At 45.5% G+C, this 17,291-nt stretch overlaps 1 protein-coding gene across 11 annotated transcripts in view; it reads left to right on the top strand.

Annotated features, from left to right (window-relative positions):
• The window catches only part of NAPEPLD (N-acyl phosphatidylethanolamine phospholipase D), a 39,753-nt gene that overhangs the window by 18,876 nt on the left and 3,586 nt on the right, over positions 1–17,291 (top strand). For all 11 annotated transcript variants that reach the window (XM_008508606.2, XM_008508600.2, XM_070617043.1 and 8 more), the window contains 2 exons: positions 9,314–9,960; positions 13,062–13,176. In XM_008508606.2, the coding sequence (XP_008506828.1) occupies positions 9,314–9,960; positions 13,062–13,176 (762 nt within the window). The remainder of the gene's footprint in view (positions 1–9,313; positions 9,961–13,061; positions 13,177–17,291) is intronic.

The raw sequence follows: 17,291 nt of genomic DNA, 5'->3' as shown, positions 1-17,291 counted from the left end.
ATGGAGGTGAGCTGTGCGAGGTGGGTCAGGGCAGGAGGCGAAGATGGGGAGGCTACCTGTCAGGGTAAATTTCTTCCCGGATTTTGAGCCACAGCTTCTAAAAATATAGCGGTAGCAGTGGTGTCTTCTGTTTTGTTTCAAAAAGGAGGCGAGCACCACGTGAAGGCAGAAATACGTCTGTGCACTCCAGTGACTGGGGATGTTCTAGGGCCCAGGTGGAATCAGAACTCGCCGGGCTGGTGGTTCTTAAGCTCTTTTGGTACTGGTCCCTTTTGAGAATCTGATGAAAGCTGTGGACCCTCTTTTTAGAGAAATATGCACATAAGCACATTGCCTCCTACTGTAATTTCAGGGAGTCAGTGGACCCTCTCAAGCCTGTCCGTTCACTCATTTAGCCAGTACTTATTGAGCACCTGCTGTGTACCAAGTACACTGTTCTGGGTGATAGAGAGAGCCGTCAACAAAGCAGAGACACACTCTGGCCTTCTTGGACCTTAGGGTTAGTGCAAGAGTGAGACAGTAAGCAAAATAAGTCAGTAAATTATGTGGCGTATTAAAAGATGATTAGTGCCATGGAGAAGAATAAAGCAGAGAAAGAAGTTAGGAGGATGCGGGGGCTGCGTTCTTTAGTGAAATAGAAAAGCCTTTTTTTTTTTAAAGACAGGAGATTTTTAAAAATAAATGCCAAAGGAGATGTTATGTCTCAGTAGGTACCACTTAAAATAAACTCGGCATCACGTAAGAGAAGAGAGAGGATACTTTCGCACTATTCCAATCGATGTTTTATCTCTAACCTCTCACCTGCATCTTCTCCCTTGTTTCCAATAAAAGCCTAGAACTAGGTCAAACGCACGTTGATTTCTGGTAGATGACCGTAACTCACGCCATCCCTTTAAATAAAATTATTAACTTTTACCAACTCCCGAATGTGACAGAGTTCTATATTTCCCCCCCAAAAACATTAAGAACCGTGTGAAGAACACCGGCTTCAGATCATTGCATCAACTCCCAATTTAATCAGATTTCTGGTGGTTGTTTTTGTTAGACACTGGGAGGCTAGAGTTTCAGATTATTGTTTGGGAAGGAGACAGGATGATATCATATATGGAGGGTTATAATTACTATATATTATGCAGTTTACATCATTATAGTATATTTAGGTCTATAAATAGGAAAGTAGTTTGGAAGAAACATACGATTAAAGTATAAAGTAACAGAACAGATCTAAATAAAAGGACAGCAGAGCTCTCCGGTTGAGTGGCCTGGTCAGACAGCAGTGTCTGTTTACTTGGCCATTCCTGATGCTGGTCTTTCTGGGTCTTCAGAGCAGTGTGCTGGTTCACAGCTTCGCATTGTTCAGACGCTGTCACTGCTTCATGCTGGCGCAGCTGGCGCAGTGACCTTGTCTCATCATTACTGTTGATCACAGTCACCAGTAATCTTGGGGAAAGAGACAAGGGAGAATTTCACAGAGACCGGGCGGCAGGCACCTCCTGAGTTCCGTCAGTGGACGGGAGCCGTCCTCGTCAGTCGCTGCTCTAGAGCCGAGCAGGGGACAGTCAGACGGGAGTGTGAGAGACACACAGGCCTGAGGCTGCACAGCATAGCCTGGAAGAAAAAGCGGGACCCCAGGAGTCCGGAAACCAGGCTCGGGTCAGGACTCCTCACCGAGAGTGACCTTAATCCTCTCACAATCCCTCAGGGAACACCTTGTTTTGGTCTATAAAATTAGGATAAGAGTTTAGGTCACTAGGATTGCTTCGAGGTTCACATGACACGGGAAAGTACTGTGAAAGTATAATGCACCCTTCAGATGTATGATATTGAAGAATAATAGGGTACCCTTTGAAAAAATGAAACATACTATTTTCTATTTATGCTATAGTATGCTAAGAGGTTGCTGTTTTTTAATCAAGAAAAAAATACGTGTATTCAGTTTGTAAAACGTCTTAGTCCTGTAAGGCTTATAAGACACATCCCATTCCCTAACCAGCCCCTGCCACTCAGTCCTATTCCCCAGAGGCAACGCTCTTTATGTTCTTCCCTCTGGAGTTTACCTTCATATTTCTTTTAATTTCATTGTGGCAAGAACACTTAACATGAGCTCTTCCCTCTTAAACTTTTTTTTTGGGGGGCGGGGGGGAAGATTAGCCCTGAGCTAACATCTGCTGTCAGTCCTCCTCTTTTTGCTGAGGAAGACTGGCCCTGAGCTAACATCTGTGCCCATCTTCCTCTACTTTATATGTGGGAAGCCTACCACAGCATGGCTTGTCAAGCAATGCCATGTCTGCACCTGAATCCGAACTGGCGAACCCCAGGCCGCTGAAGCAGAACGTGCTAACTTAACCGCTGTGCCACCAGGCTGCCCCCGTCTTAAACTTTTAAGTGGACAATACTCTATTGCCAACAACAGGTACAAGGTTGCTTAGCAGGTCCCTAGAGCTCATTGTCTTGCTGATTGATTAGTGACTCCGTTTCCCCTCCCTCCACCCCTGGCAACCACCATCTCCCCTTCGAGTCTGACTCTGACTGTTTCAGCTAGCTCATACATATGTTGTCATGAAGTCTGTCTGTCTGTGTCCTTCACATTTACTGTCAGATTGAACTCACTCTGACCCCTCCTCACCCGCCCATGGTTCTCCTTGAACTTTCCCTTTGCTGTTCACGTTATTGTGACTATATCGGTATTTCCCATTGACAACCGAGTAATGTACAATGGCCGTGTCTCCTTTCTTATCTACTCTTCCCCGACGTTAACGATCCCTGTTGTTCGTCTGCTTCACTTTCTGTGCCGTTTGTGACCAGGCCCTGCCCTCCTGCCCGTGGCTTCTCAGCAGTGTTCCTGAGGGGGCGACCTCCAGGTGGTCTTTCAGCCGCCTGCAGCCTTCCTGCCGGCGTCGTTCCGGGGTCTCCCTCCACTGTCATCCTGGGCTCCTCTGCCTCCTCCGTGTTGGCTCTGTTTCCTGCATCCCCTTGTTCCTCTTTCTTGGATATTTTCTCGTTTTGGTGGCGCACATTGTTAATGAGCTTCCTGAGCGAGGGCCTGTGGGAAGTTGGTTTTTGAGACCTTGCTTGTCTGAAATGTCTGTATTCTCTTCATGGTGTGGGTGTAGAATTTTAGTTTGGAAACGGATTTCTCGCAGAATTTGAAAGTGTTGCCTCCGTGACCTTCCTCTTAGGATGGCTGTGGACGAGCTCAGTGCCATTCTTGATCCTTTGTGCATGACCTTTATTTTGCCTCTAGAAACCAGGGGTCATCTCTTTGGCACCAGTGTTCTGAAATTTCACCATGATGTCCGGTCCCATATGCATCACGCCTCATGCCTGGTGGGCTCTTTAGATGTGAAAATCTGTTTCTTCAGTTCTAGGAAATTTTCTTATCTATTTCTGTGAACATTTCCTTCCCTCCATCTTTTCATTCTAAAATGACTACTAATTATATTTTGGGTCTCCTAGACCAATCCTCTATAGTTTTTTTTTTTTGCTGAGGAAAATTAGCCCTGAGCTAACATGTGTTGCCAGTTTTCTGCCTTTTTTTTTTTTGGCTTGAGGAAGATTAGCTCTGAGCTAACAACTGTGCCAGTCTTCCTCCACTTTATTTGTCGGTCACTACCACAGCATGGCTGACAAGTGGTGTAGGTCCGTGCCTGGGATCTGAACCCAGGTTGCCAAAGCAGAGCATGCTGAAGTTAATCACTATGCCATGGGGCCAGCCTGTCATTTTCTCTCTATTTTGCCTGTATTTCATCTTTTTTTTGGTGAAGAAGATTGGCCCCTGAGCTAACATCTGTGCCAGTCTTCCTCTATTTTGTATGTGGGACGCTGCCACAGCATGGCTTGATAAGTGGTGCGTAGGTCTGTGCCCAGAATCTGAACCAGCAACAACCCGGGCTGCTCAATTGGAGCACGTGAACTTAACCACTACGCCACCGGGCTGGCCCCTGTATTTCATTTTTTTTTCTTTTTTTGTTTTACATTCTGACAGGTTTCCTCAAATTTATTCATTTCAATTTTAAGTAGTATTTAAAGAAAAGTCTCAGAGTTTTAAGTGATAGGTGAAAATGTCACAGTATGAAATTTGTTTTTTTTTTTTTTTTTTTTTGAGGAAGACTAGCCCTGAGCTAACTACTGCCAGTCCTCTTTTTTGCTGAGGAAGACTGGCCCTGAGCTAACATCAGTGCCCATCTTCCTCTACTTTATATGTGGGATGCTTAACACAGCATGGTGTGCCAAGTGGTGCCATGTCTGCACCCGGGATCTGAACCGATGAACCTAGGGCCACCGAGAATTAGAATGTGCGAACTTAACCGCTGCTGCACTGGGCTGGCCCCTAAAATTTTTTTAAAAACTAGAAAATATGAATACTATATGAACTCTAATCAGGCATAAAAATAGAACTGTGAGTAAAGACAATGTAATGTTAACAGTGGTTTAATCTTTGCATATTGATACACCCATCTTCATATTTTTCTGTTTTTTCCAAATATCTTTTGAAGGGCAGTTTCTCTTATAATCGAGGAGTTTAAAAATATTAAGCCGTTTTGATGGATCTTGTACTCTTAATACAGATAGCATGGCAAAAATATAAAACACTAGCATTAATAATTAATTGAATTGGAGATATTTTGGTTAACAGGTCGATCAGTAGTCAGTGTTCACATATATCATCAAAATAAATATGAAAAAATTTTATTTGTTTTTCATTTAAATCTGAGTTTCAAAGTATAAGTATTCAAGTTTCCTAAGATAGTAAAAATATACTTTCAGTTAGAAGTAAAGGATTAAATCAAGTCTTCTTTAAAAGTGATTTTAGAAAACACGATGTTAACAGATTTGGTTCACCTCCGTCTCTTCTGTCTCACTCGTGCCCGCAAACACATCCTGTGAAAATAAAATTAACTAGAATATGGGCTTCGTTGTTTTAAAGTTAATGTCATTTATGCCACGGAAGGAGTTACGGTTTAATGAAGAGAGAGGCTCTCTGGAGTCCGGGAGACCTCGACCCCCTCCTGGTTGGACACTGGCTTGTCGTGACCTTGCTGAGTTTCTAGGGACCCTGCTCTGCCTGGGTCGGTCTGCGTGTAGAAGGGCAGTAACATCCGCTTCAGAGTTAGATGACGTGATGCGCTTAAACCGCCCAGCAAAGGGTAGTGGTTGAATGAACGTTAGGATCTCTTTCCCCAAGAAAAGTAAAACTTTAACGAACGTCCTGGTTAGTTATAGGCCCACGGCGTTTTCCCACGTGCAGAAAGGAAGACCAGCCCGGAAAATTCTTGATCGAGTAAAGAAAACGCCACGTGAGTGCTCGGTTTCCTCCAACAAGCAAGAATTTCCCTGTCCCCATTCTACAGGCTTTCTCAAACTCTGATGATTAGGATAAAAAGTGAAAAAAATCAATTTTTCTTTTCGGAATCTCAGCTGTAGACTCTGCTCGTTTGAGTTTTATAGGACAGTGGTACTAGGGAACAGAGTCTCTATGCTGCTCTTTTGTGACGGGCTTAGGAACAAGACAGCACGGAGAAGAGCGTGACTTTGATCCACAGCTCTTGTCCATAGTTTACTGTTTAAAAACAGCTTTGTTGAGAGAGAATTCACATAGTGTACAGCAGACCTGTTTAAAGTGTGCAATTCATGGTTTCCGGTACATTCATGGCGTCGTGTCACCACCACCACAGTCGAATACGCTGTCATTGCTCAAAGTGAAGCCCGCGTCCTTAATCGTCACCCCCCAGTTCTGCATTCCTCCTCCAGGCCCTGGGAACGGCTCATCTGTTTCCCGTCTCTGGATTTGCCTGTTCTGGATGTTTCCTATAAGCAGGATCACACAGTAGTCGGTCCTTTGTGCCTGCTCCTTCCAGCCCCCCACCTGTTCGCACCTTGTTTGAGAACAAGCCGAGGCTGCCGGAGGGGCCCTGGTGTGGGTGTTCTCCCAGCATTCGGCAGGTAATGCCAGACACTGAACATCAGATAAATCTGGCTTTAAACTTAGAGCAAAAAGAAAATGCAGCAACTTTCAGGAAATTTTGTTACAGATATTTTGATTTACTGTTTGAACACATGCTACATAAATTTTTAAAAAAGTTTTATTAACATAGTGTAAGCTCCTCATATTCAAAAAGCATCATTTGATGAGTTTCGACATATGTATATACCCATGAAATGATCACAGTCAAGATAAAGAAGACATCCAGCACCTCCGAAAGTTTCTTTGTGTACTGAGTCACCTGTCTCTTTTTCTCCCTGCTCTGGTCCCCAGGCTGTTACGTGTTTTTGTATGAAATGAGATAACATTTGGGAGTTAAGGGCAGTGGTGAGAGGCAGCACGCCTGGAGGCCAGCTGGGTGACCTCGTGTGAGTGCTGTGACTCCCTTCTTTGTTTTCTCATCTGGAAAATGGAGACAGTCAATAGTACCTACCTCCGATGCGGTCAGGATTAAAGTGACACATTGTTACGAAGCTGTTAGTACAGTGTCTAGCACGTAACACTCCATAAATGATAGCTGCTGTGAATGTTATTTTGTGTTATACGAAAGTACTTGATACGTTGGAGAGTTTGTCATCCTCATCATCATCTAGTCAGAAGCCTGACGTGTGGTAGGTGCTCAGTCCATAGTCGCGGTGTCTCTTTCCTCCTCGATTCCTGGCCAGTACACCATAGGGCGTTTGTCACTGTTCACTAACCCTCACTACCACCTCTGAGAACTGACTTGACAAATTTCCATTCGTTCACTCACTCATCCAGTGAATTTTATCAAGCACACGTTGTGCTTCGGTCTCTGAACGGGGCCCTGTGAGAGTCCACGTTGCATGAGACGTGAGATGCATCCTGTGTGTGTGTAACTGGGGCGCGGGGTGGAACATCCAGGTGGCGCGTGGACAGGGCGGCGTGGAAGTGGAGAGGTGGGAGCGATGCCCCCAGCTGTGGAGACTCCAGAGGGCCTCACGAAGGGTGCCGCTTGATTAAGGTCTCACAGGGATGAGAGAGGGAAGACGTTTTCACCTGAGCAGTGGGATCAGGGTCATTCCGGTTCTTAAGCTCTCTCTGGGGCAGGGAGCAGCCCCAGTGTAGGTGGGACAGAGCCAGGCAGAGGAGCTGAGTGACACCGTCAGAGAGGAGGATGGGGGCGGTCCAGTGACAAGGCGCACCCCTGGGCAGAGGGTGAGACGCCTGGGCGGGCAGCAGGGGCCAGTGCGGGGTTTTCAGCCCGTGACAGGTGGACCATAAGTAGACTGTTTCTGAGGCAGTCTTGGGTATGGGTTGAGTGGACAGGAAGACAGCTGGACAATCAGGAGGCCTCTGAGGTGTCTGGATGTTCCTTAGGATCTTAACTTTGTTAGGGACCATGAGAAACGAAATGGGTAAAAACTCAAGGGATGGATGGGGTTGGTGCCCGGCTGGTCACTGGGGTTGGGGTGTTCTTTCTTTTCGAGTACTTGACGAGTGCTTACAGTGTGCTGGCCACTCCTAATTCAGTCCCCATGGCAGTGAAGTGTAGCTACAGGTATTACACCCATTTTTCAGATGCAACTAAGGCTTAGGGTGGCTGAGACACATCTTTGCCGGCTCCTCCTCTGCGGCTTCTCTTCCCTGTCCAGGCCCTTTTCCCTTTCACACCGTCTCAGTGACCCCCAGTTTTCCTTCGCCAGCATCACTCCATCTACCCTCTCTTCTTCCCATGGTGGTCTCCTTTGTTCGGGTCCTCCCGTCTTGTGGCAGCTGCCGTGACACACGAGGTCATCCTTTGCACTCTACAGTGTTTTCTCTAGACATAAATCAGGTCGCGTCTTTTTAAAGATGCTTCCTCATCGTCCCTGGGTGGAGTATGGCATTCAGGGCTCTTAGAGTTCTGACCTTCATGGATTCAGTTGGTCCCCTGCCCCCAGTTGCTGTGTTCCTGTTGGCTCGTGTGTTCGCTTGGGCATTTTCTCTGCCCGGGCTGCTCTTCCTCCTCTTCCTGCACCGTGAGCTTCCTCATTCTGCAGGACCTCTCACAGGTCACTGTGTCTGAGCCTCTGGCAGCTGGGCTCCTCAGTCCTTACCAGCCTATGGCACGTCTTGTCTTTTATTTAATCATCAACTACCACACTCTTCTCAAAATTGATTTGTAGGAACTTATAAAAATACATGTAGCAGTAAAAAAAAAAAAAACCAAACAAACAGATGAACACATAAGAGCAAATAAACTATTAGGGTAGAGAATAAAGCCAAGAATAAAGTTGGCCTAGAAGTCCGTTCCATCACACCCACACGTGGCTGGAGGCAGCTCAGCCTTTACTTGGAAGTTTCTAGTCAAAGCTAAAAGGGAAGCATGAACTGTTGGAGTTTTCCCAGTGACGGTCAAATGAATAAAGCCAGCTGCCCTGGAGAAGAGCTTTGCGTGTTACTGCGAATTGAGAGGAATGTTTCTGGGGTGAGTGGGATGGTGGGGGGTGGAGGTGGTACCAAGTCTTCAGGCCGGCCTACAGTGCGTGCACAGCAAGATCCTGGAGGCTGCTTCCTGCAGGAGACCTCAAAGCGGGGCTGGGCATGGCACCAAAGCACAATTTAGAAAAGCCAGGATGTGACCCTGAAACAGGGCTTCTTGTTGGTCTAGCTTAATCCAAGGATAAAAGGTAAAATAACCAAAGGAGTGATGGTTAGCAAACTCTGTGGTAGTTACTGTTTTTACCTCTGTTTACCCCTAAGAGTGGTCAACTTCTCACAGGCAGGGACCGTGTTTCGCTTTGATCACTGGTAGGAGACCTCCAGGGTGAAGGAGGGGCAGTCTTCCTCACCAGTCTGTGACTGCTGTCTCCCGGAATCCTCACAGTGGTCTGCCGTCAGTTCCATGGACTCAGAAGTCAGACTGGCATCTGAGACCTGAGATCCAGATCTGGGATGTGGATGGTCTGTAGTCGTCTCTCCTGTTTGCAGGGACTGACCTGCCTCTGAGGCAGTGTCCAGCAGCACAGGCACCAGCCAAGTGGAAGGGCAATGGCAGAGTGCCCGCAGCTGGGCCCGTCTACCTCTCCCACTGACAGGAGAGAGCCTTTAAAAAATTAATCAATTTAGCAGTGCTCAAAGTTTTCCGTTTTCCCTTGGTCTACTGCATTTGGGACTAAGAAGATCTTACATTGCTATACTGTCATGATTACTAAGATTCAGAAGTATGCATTTTCAAGAGAAAAGCAAAAATAGCAAATTTATTCACTGACTTCAGTTCTCCCCAAATAGCCCTGCTATCTGTAATTTAGGCCAAAATATGTTCTCTGATGACATCATACCTTTTTTTTTTCCTCTCTCTCTAACGGCTGCTTGTCTTTATACACACAGGAGCTTGATAAAGAACTCCCAGTGCTGAAACCGTATTTTGTCGATGACCCTGAACAAGCTGGCGTGAGGGAAGCTGGCTTACGAGTCACGTGGCTGGGACACGCGACGGTCATGGTGGAGATGGATGAGCTGGTTCTTCTCACGGACCCCGTCTTCAGCTCCCGCGCCTCGCCGTCGCAGTACGTGGGTCCGAAGCGTTTCCGTCGACCCCCGTGCACTGTGAACGAACTGCCCCGGGTAGACGCGGTCCTTATCAGCCACAACCACTATGACCACCTGGACCACAACTCTGTCATCGCTCTGAACGAGCGGTTCGGGAATGAGTTGCGATGGTTTGTGCCTTTGGGTCTCCTCGACTGGATGCAGAAATGTGGCTGTGAGAACGTGATTGAGCTGGACTGGTGGGAGGAGAACTGTGTCCCTGGACGCGACAAGGTCACCTTTGTCCTCACGCCTTCCCAGCACTGGTGTAAGAGGACTCTGATGGATGACAACAAGGTGCTCTGGGGCAGCTGGTCTGTCCTGGGGCCTTGGAATCGATTTTTTTTCGCAGGAGACACTGGTTATTGCTCTGGTTTTGAAGAGATAGGAAGAAGATTTGGGCCTTTTGACCTGGCTGCTATTCCCATTGGAGCTTATGAACCAAGGTAGGCAGACTTCCGAGAAGACATTCCTGCGACCTAGTGAGTTAATGGAGCTTGAAAGGTGTGATTTTGTGACACCGTGTAATCTGTGATGTTAATGATGGACTTTGTTCTATATCTGTTGGGGGTTGGTGGGTCAGATTCAGTTAAAAGGGTTTCATTTCATTTTATTTTTTTTTTTAAGTATACTTTTTTGGTGAGGTAGATTGGCCAATCTTCCTTTTTTTGTTTCTTCTCCCCAAAGCCCCACTGTACCTAATTGTATATTCTAGTGTAGGTCCTTCTAGCTGTGGCATGCAGGACACCGCCTCAGCGTGGCTTGATGAGCGGTGCCACGTCCATGCTCAGGATCCAAACCAGCAAAACCCTGGGCTCCCAAGTGAAGCACGTGAACGTAACCACTGGGCCACGGGGCTGGCCCCAAATGGTTTCATTTGAAAACATTTTAATCACGGTCATATCAGTTAAATAATTGTTCAAAACAGAAATTATATTCCCAAGAAAAAAGGACCAAAATTTAAAGACTTACTCTACCTAGCCGGAAGTTCACATACCATTCCGACTAAAGTTAAACCGATCAGCTGACAGTCAACCTAACCCTTGTTCTTCCATCACACGGAGGAGACCGTGTAACCACCGTTCGCCCTGTGACAGGAACGCGCCCATCCCCTGTCCTTTAGCCCCCCGTGTTTGGCAGAGAGAAATCGAGGCATCGGCCTATAGCATTGGTCTCACTTGAGTCAGCGCTGAAGTTAACCCGGTGATGACACTGTTGGTCCCTCACCAGTCACCCTCCAACCTCCGCATACTGGCCGCCTGTCTTCAGGGCAGTTACAGGTCACACGGGCATTCGAGACCCAGGAGACCCACCCATTGCCTGTGTCTTCCTTCTTAAGCCAAAGACAAGTGATTTCAGAGAGTTCAGTCAACTGTGGTTGGTACATACAAGTGAAGAGAAAATAAACACTAGGGACAAAGCGAAGGCAAATTTAAACAGCTTTTATTTTCTAGAGCGCACGCACAGGTGCACACAGAACTGTGCGCAGGACACATTTTGTTTAGGCAACGCTATGAGCAGAAGCACACAGACCACGATCGCTGGCTTCCGTCTGATGCTGTGACACTTACTTAATCAAGTTCTACGTCCACTAAAACTGTGTCTTCACTGTCTTTATTAATGCTTATTTCTCCTTGATGCTTTTTTTTCTAGTTTCTTTAAGGGGCTAGACATTTTTACCTTATTTTTAAAAATTATTATAAATGACTAATTATGCTTGAATTTCACTTTTCCATGTAATTCTAATTTTTTTTTTTTAAAAAAACAATTGGCCCTGAGCTAACATCTGTTGCCAATCTTCCTTTTTTTTTTCTTTCCTTCTTCTTCTCCCCAAAGCCCCCCAGTACATAGTTGTATATTCTGGCTATAGGTCCTTCTAGTTGTGGCATGTGGGACGCCGCTTCAGCGTGGCCTGACAAGCAATGCTAGGTCCATGCCCAGGATCTGAACTGGCGAAACCCTGGGCCGCCAAAGAGGACTGTGTGAACCCAACCACTCGGCCACGGGGCCGGCCCCTCTAATTCTGAATTCTAATGAGACTTCTCAAAACATCAGCCTGTTTACAAATCAGTTTCATATGAAATTGAAATCAGTTGATCTTTACTGAATATGTGTTCTTAGAATATCTTATTCGTAATTATGAAAATTGTAGCAATGGATAAATTTCTCAACAATGTGATGATGTGTACAGCCTGACTACGCAGATTCCCTCACATGATTCCCCCTTCCTGCTTGCAGCTGTCTTGTTCCTGAGACGGGAGATCAAGTCAGTTAGGATCTTAAGTTTTTATTGTAAAGTTTACACCAGAGTAAGAATTTCACATTTATTTCCGATAGACATGAGGGTGGAAAGGAGTGTGTCTCTCCCTTTGATTTGGAGCAGGAATTTAAAAAAAAATTGGAAAGAAACACCAAAATCTGTTTTCATCTTGCCCTGCGTGCTGAGTGTCAGGAGGGGTGGCGGCACCGAGCTGCTCTGACCGCTGTGGAGGAGAACACAGCGGCTTTGTCTCTGGGCTCCTCCTACAGTGAGTCATACCCGCTGGCTGGTGTGGAGGATGCACTTTTCCAGCCTGTGTTCTGGGGCGTGCAGAAGCCCGCACTGAGTCCGCATCCTCCAGCCTTCCCTGCAGCATCGGCCGGCCGTAGCTGAGCGGATGTAAATAACGTGGAGGCAGTGGTGGTTTTCCTCTTCTACACTGATGGCTGGGAAACTCAAGGATTTGCATGTAGACAGTACACTTCTCCCTTCTTATCAGAAATAATAATTCTTTCTCCTGAAAGTGTTGGTTTTGCCAATTCTTTACTCTTTGGCGAGAATTCTATGACGTAGGTGCTGTGCTTGGTACTTTGAAGAAACTGTGTCTTGTTTAATCCTCATAACTCCCTCACTAGGCGGGCGTAATTTCTGTTGCACAGACGAGGAAATGGAAGCTCAAAGGATTTGAAGTGACTTTGCAGGGTGTTAGGCAGCCTGTCCGTGTTTCTACACGCTCGCTAATCAGTGCCCCCCACGTACCCACTCTTCTTGCCAAACACCTCACTGTTCAGTTGTAGGATGTTGAAATAAAATCCTTGAATAGTAATTGGGGTTTTTTGCTCCCAATCTTTAAGTTATATTGCACACTAATTTTTGTTTGGCTTAGCAAGTTTAAAAAAAATTCTTTCAGCAAGTTACTCAGTTTCTTCTGCAACTGGAGTTGTGGTTTCTAGTTCTTTACCCATTATTCACTTTCTTTGATTCAAGCCAGGACTGCCAAGTATCTCCTTTTAAAAGGAACAGTAAGATACATCTTCAGAATAAATCACCAGTGAAATCAAAATATATGTGGAACAAAGTCTTACTATTCAAAGGGGAGTTCTGCTTGAGACTTACCTCTCGAAAGAGTTTTGCTTATTTTTTTACAAGCAGAAAAGTGGACTCAAGGGAGGTGGTTTTGTCTGATTTATTCCTGTGCAGAATCTTAAAGGTGGTTCGATGACGCAGTCATTAGGATTTAATGTGCAGCTCAGAGGCCAGAATTAACAAATTGCTGTGCTTCATCAGGTGGTTTATGAAATACCAGCACGTAGACCCGGAAGAAGCTGTAAGGATTCACATTGACGTTCAAGCGAAGAAATCTGTGGCCATTCACTGGGGGACGTTTGCCTTGGCGAATGAGGTGAGTGCGATGGCGATGACAGCAGCTTCGGTCTCGTGTGTGTTCAGAGACCAAAGCGGCATCAGAATCTGCCCGGGCATCACGGTCATCACATGAATTAATGCGGTAAATCATATTAGTTAGTAAAACAACATGCACACACAGTGAGAGAGAACCTCACTGCATGCCGTTCTTTGGGCTTATTTCTGCAGTTAACGAAGCACGTGTTTATACAACCAAAACCACATGTAGTCTCGGGAACGAGGAGGATGAGCCGTCCTGCCTTCCCTGTCAAGGCGGCTTTCGTTCCGGCTGAAGATATGACACGTACATAATGACTCGGGTGCTGAAAGAGCTAAGAGCTGTCAGGTGGGGCAGATAAAGTGGTCTCAGAGTCAGAGACTGCTACTGACTAGAGGGATCAGGAAGAGCTCCGGGGAAGAGGTGAACTCTGAACTTGGCATTTCAAGAAGAGGAAAGGGCAGCAAGCACGTGGCATGGTGAGGCATCAGTTCAGCCAGAGTATGGATGACATGAGGGCAAGGGGGTAATAAGGCTGGACAGCTCAGAACTTCTTAGAAATGTATTACTCATCCAGTAAACATTGACTCAGTGTTTGCTGTGTCCCAGACATTGGGATTCATGGTGGTTTTATTTCTAGGCTAATACAGAAGAGCTGATTTTTCCTTAAGGTAGCTGAACTCTAGAACTCCGCTACTAGTGAGGGTTCTGGAATCAAGCAGGATTGAAGAAAGCTTTCTCTCTTCTCCTGGACCCAGGGCCTGCCCTAAGCAAGATTTACAAATGGATGGTTGAACTTGGCTTCTCCTTTGCTTTCCGAGGCATCTTCCATGTCCCAGGGCCTCTCTGCAGGAACCCTGTGTTTTCATGCTGTTTTAAGCACTCCCTCTCTGTCCTATTTCTGGCTGCCTAGGCCCCCGCCCCCCCCCCCCCCCCATCAGCATTCCCATCCCATGATGCAGCAATCCTGAGCCACACTGTTGGGGTACAGAATGGAATGAATGAATGAATGAATGAATGACCACGGGGGTGGGGAGGATGAATGAGAATATGTGTGTGTATGTGAATTTGGAGAAGGGGGTTTGATACTGGTTTCTACTGGTATACCACTGTATTTGGTGGCAGTCTTATTCCATATATATAGATACATGTTCCATATATAATATATACCAGCGACTTAGATGAAGTAATAGTCTTTTATTAAACCTGTGCAAAGAGGGGAATCAAAGATGACTCCTAGATTTTTAACTTGAGTAACTGGGGACACGGTTGTGTTCTTTACTGAGAGGGGGAAGACCAAGATAGAAAACCTCAGTCTTCAAGAGTTACTGTGTCATTCAGCCTTCAAGAATTATTCCTATTATAAATAGAACCTCTGTTTCTTAATGAAACACATAATAAAAACTCATCTAGTCTTAGCAATTTGGAATTTGTTCACATCTTGACATTCGTTGCATAAACCTGACAACTATGAGTTTGTTAAATTATAAAATAGATGGAATTCTTGGGCAAGATGATGATTAGCCTAAGATTTGTAGACACTTTAAAACAATTTGCATATAAGTAGTTATAATAGCTGCTGACTATAAAATAAGCAGATCGAGGATGTCCTTAACTTGGCAACACTTTAAAATTGTACATCTAGCAACATCTAATTTATCTGGGGAATGAGTGAATTTCCTAGATGATGTATTTAAGCCGTAAAATTGAAAACTACTCACTAGTTTTGGTGGACACAAATTTCAGGCATTATATTTGTTAACTTTATAAATGACCAGGGTCTTTATTTTGAATATCTTCTCTTGGAGCAGACCATGAAACTGTGACCCCTTTAAAAGGGAACTTAGGACTTGTCTGGGGCTGGCTGCCTGGCCCTTCCCGGATCCGGAATGCTGGGGCCTTTGCCTTCTGTACATAGTTGTCTGGCCCCCTGGCTCTGGGGCATTTTTATCTCTGTTGCAGGACTAACGTGGGTGCACCACAAGACAGCTGTCAGTCACTCAGAAGGCTTTCTTGCCTACGTCTAAGGTTATCTTCTAGGTGGTGGAAATAGCCAAGAACTGACCTATGAAGAAACTCAGAAAGATACTGCAACATTAGAATCCACACTAAGCTGTAGCTTGTAACTAAAATTACAGCCTAGCAAAGAAATTATTTTTGTCAGGTGATTGTGCAAGTATACCGTTGGCCAAGGCTTGTTGGGACATGGGGGAAAAAGAATTTAACAAAACAAGTTATTTTTCAGTGGGAAAGAATTTCATCATTTTGAAATCTCAAACTAAAATAACGTTGCAAGGGAGATTTCTTGACTTAGGCTATTTCAAGTTGCATTTTATTGGTGATATATTAGCAATTTCCTATATGCAAAAAAAGACTTCAAAGTAGATTCCTGTTATCAACGAAACCCATTAATAAGTGGTTCTCTCTAGGAGTACTGGGTACCCGATGTATTAACCAAGGTTAAAACCAAAGTTATTCAGTGGTCCGTGGAAAGGCACCGCTGACCCTCTAAACATAGCTATAAACCTAGAAGAGAACAAGAGGGGAGAAAAGACCCCTGTGTGGCCAATAACTGTTGGCAAACCTGTGCATTTTAAGCCACAGAAAAGCTTCCTGGTTTTCCTGGTACATCGCTAGCTGTCCTTTCTTGTCTCTGCCGCTAGTTCCATATCTCCGCCCCCTCTCAGCAGCGAGTGCCTTAGGACTGGGTCTGTGGCCCTCTCCTCTCCTGTCTAGCTGCTTACTCCCTTGGGGATCTCATCAGTCTTGGCTTTAAATACCATCTATCCACTGTACATCTGGCTCAGGCTTCCCCGGCTCTGATCCACATTTATGTTTCTGACTGCCTACTTGACATCTCCACTTGCACATCCATTAGGTACCAAAGACAAGACGACTTCATCTCCCCTCAAACTTGTTTCTCTTACATCTCAGTAAATGGCAACGCCCTCCTTCCAAGTTACTCGGGCCAAAACCTTGACCTCTCTTTGTCTCGTGTCCTCCATCTGGCTTCTTCCCACAGCTCAACCTTCAGATGATGTTCAGACTTTGACCACCTCTCCCCACCTACACTGCTCCCCTCTGTGCCGTCCAGTCTGTTCTCCACACTGCACAGTGCGGTGACCTTTACACATGAAATCAGATCCTGACGCTCTGCCTCTGCCACAGTGACCTGCTAGGGTCCCCTCACACTCAGATCAAAGCCACAGGTTTGCTGCAAAGCCGTGTGCCATCAGGTCCTTGTTCGGATGTTGCCTTCTACAAGAGGATTTCTTAGGCTGTCGTATTTAAAATTAAATCTCCATCCCACATACTCATCCCTCCCACCCTTTGTCCCCAGAACACATCAACCACTCAGCTTCTCTCTCTCTTTTCTTATCTGTCTCTTTCTGTTCAGGTCACCGGCCTGGCTGCTCCATCAGGGGCTCAGAATACGTGTTGCTTGAAGGGTGAAAGCAGACTTACTGCTGATGCTTAGCTCAGGCTGTGGGGTTTTTATTCCTGCTCTATACTTTACATTTTACAGCTTTTCTAACTGAAATTGGGAAAAAACCCTTGGATAAAGGAAAAAAATAGCTGTTATACAATATAAAAATTTAGACCAAAAGAGAAATAACTAGTGAAATGATTTACCTTATATACCTTAATTTCTTTAACGATTTTATTCAGTAGTTAGAACAACACACATTCAAGTGGTTTCAATTTATCTGGAAAATATATGAGAAGGTCGAAACATTCTGCAACAGTGTGCTGTCTTCAAGGGGGGGAAATTCCACCTGTCCTGTCTGTTCTCGAGGCTCCCTTTCACTCTGGAGACCAGTGTCGATGTCTGGCTAGGGTTTGAAGATAACAACCCTTCTGCAGCCAAAAATATTTTCTCTAGCATTTGCTCGCTCACACACACACGCTCCCTCCCTCTCGTATTTCTAACATTTAATTCTCTAATATTATCTTTGGCATTGAGTCCATTCAAGAGCCGCATGCTGTACTAGCTGGGCATCTTAAGATGACTGATTCCATTTAGATCGGAATTTCATGCAGTGACACAGTGGTCAGATTTCATACAATCGAAGGATGTTCAATCTAAGTTGGCACCAAATGTGATGTCCACGGTG

The sequence above is a fragment of the Equus przewalskii genome, chromosome 4 (genome assembly GCF_037783145.1).
Source record: "Equus przewalskii isolate Varuska chromosome 4, EquPr2, whole genome shotgun sequence".
Lineage (NCBI taxonomy): Eukaryota > Metazoa > Chordata > Mammalia > Perissodactyla > Equidae > Equus > Equus przewalskii.
The sequence above is the reverse complement of the archived record's forward strand: the minus strand, read 5'-3'. Positions and strand labels throughout refer to the sequence as shown.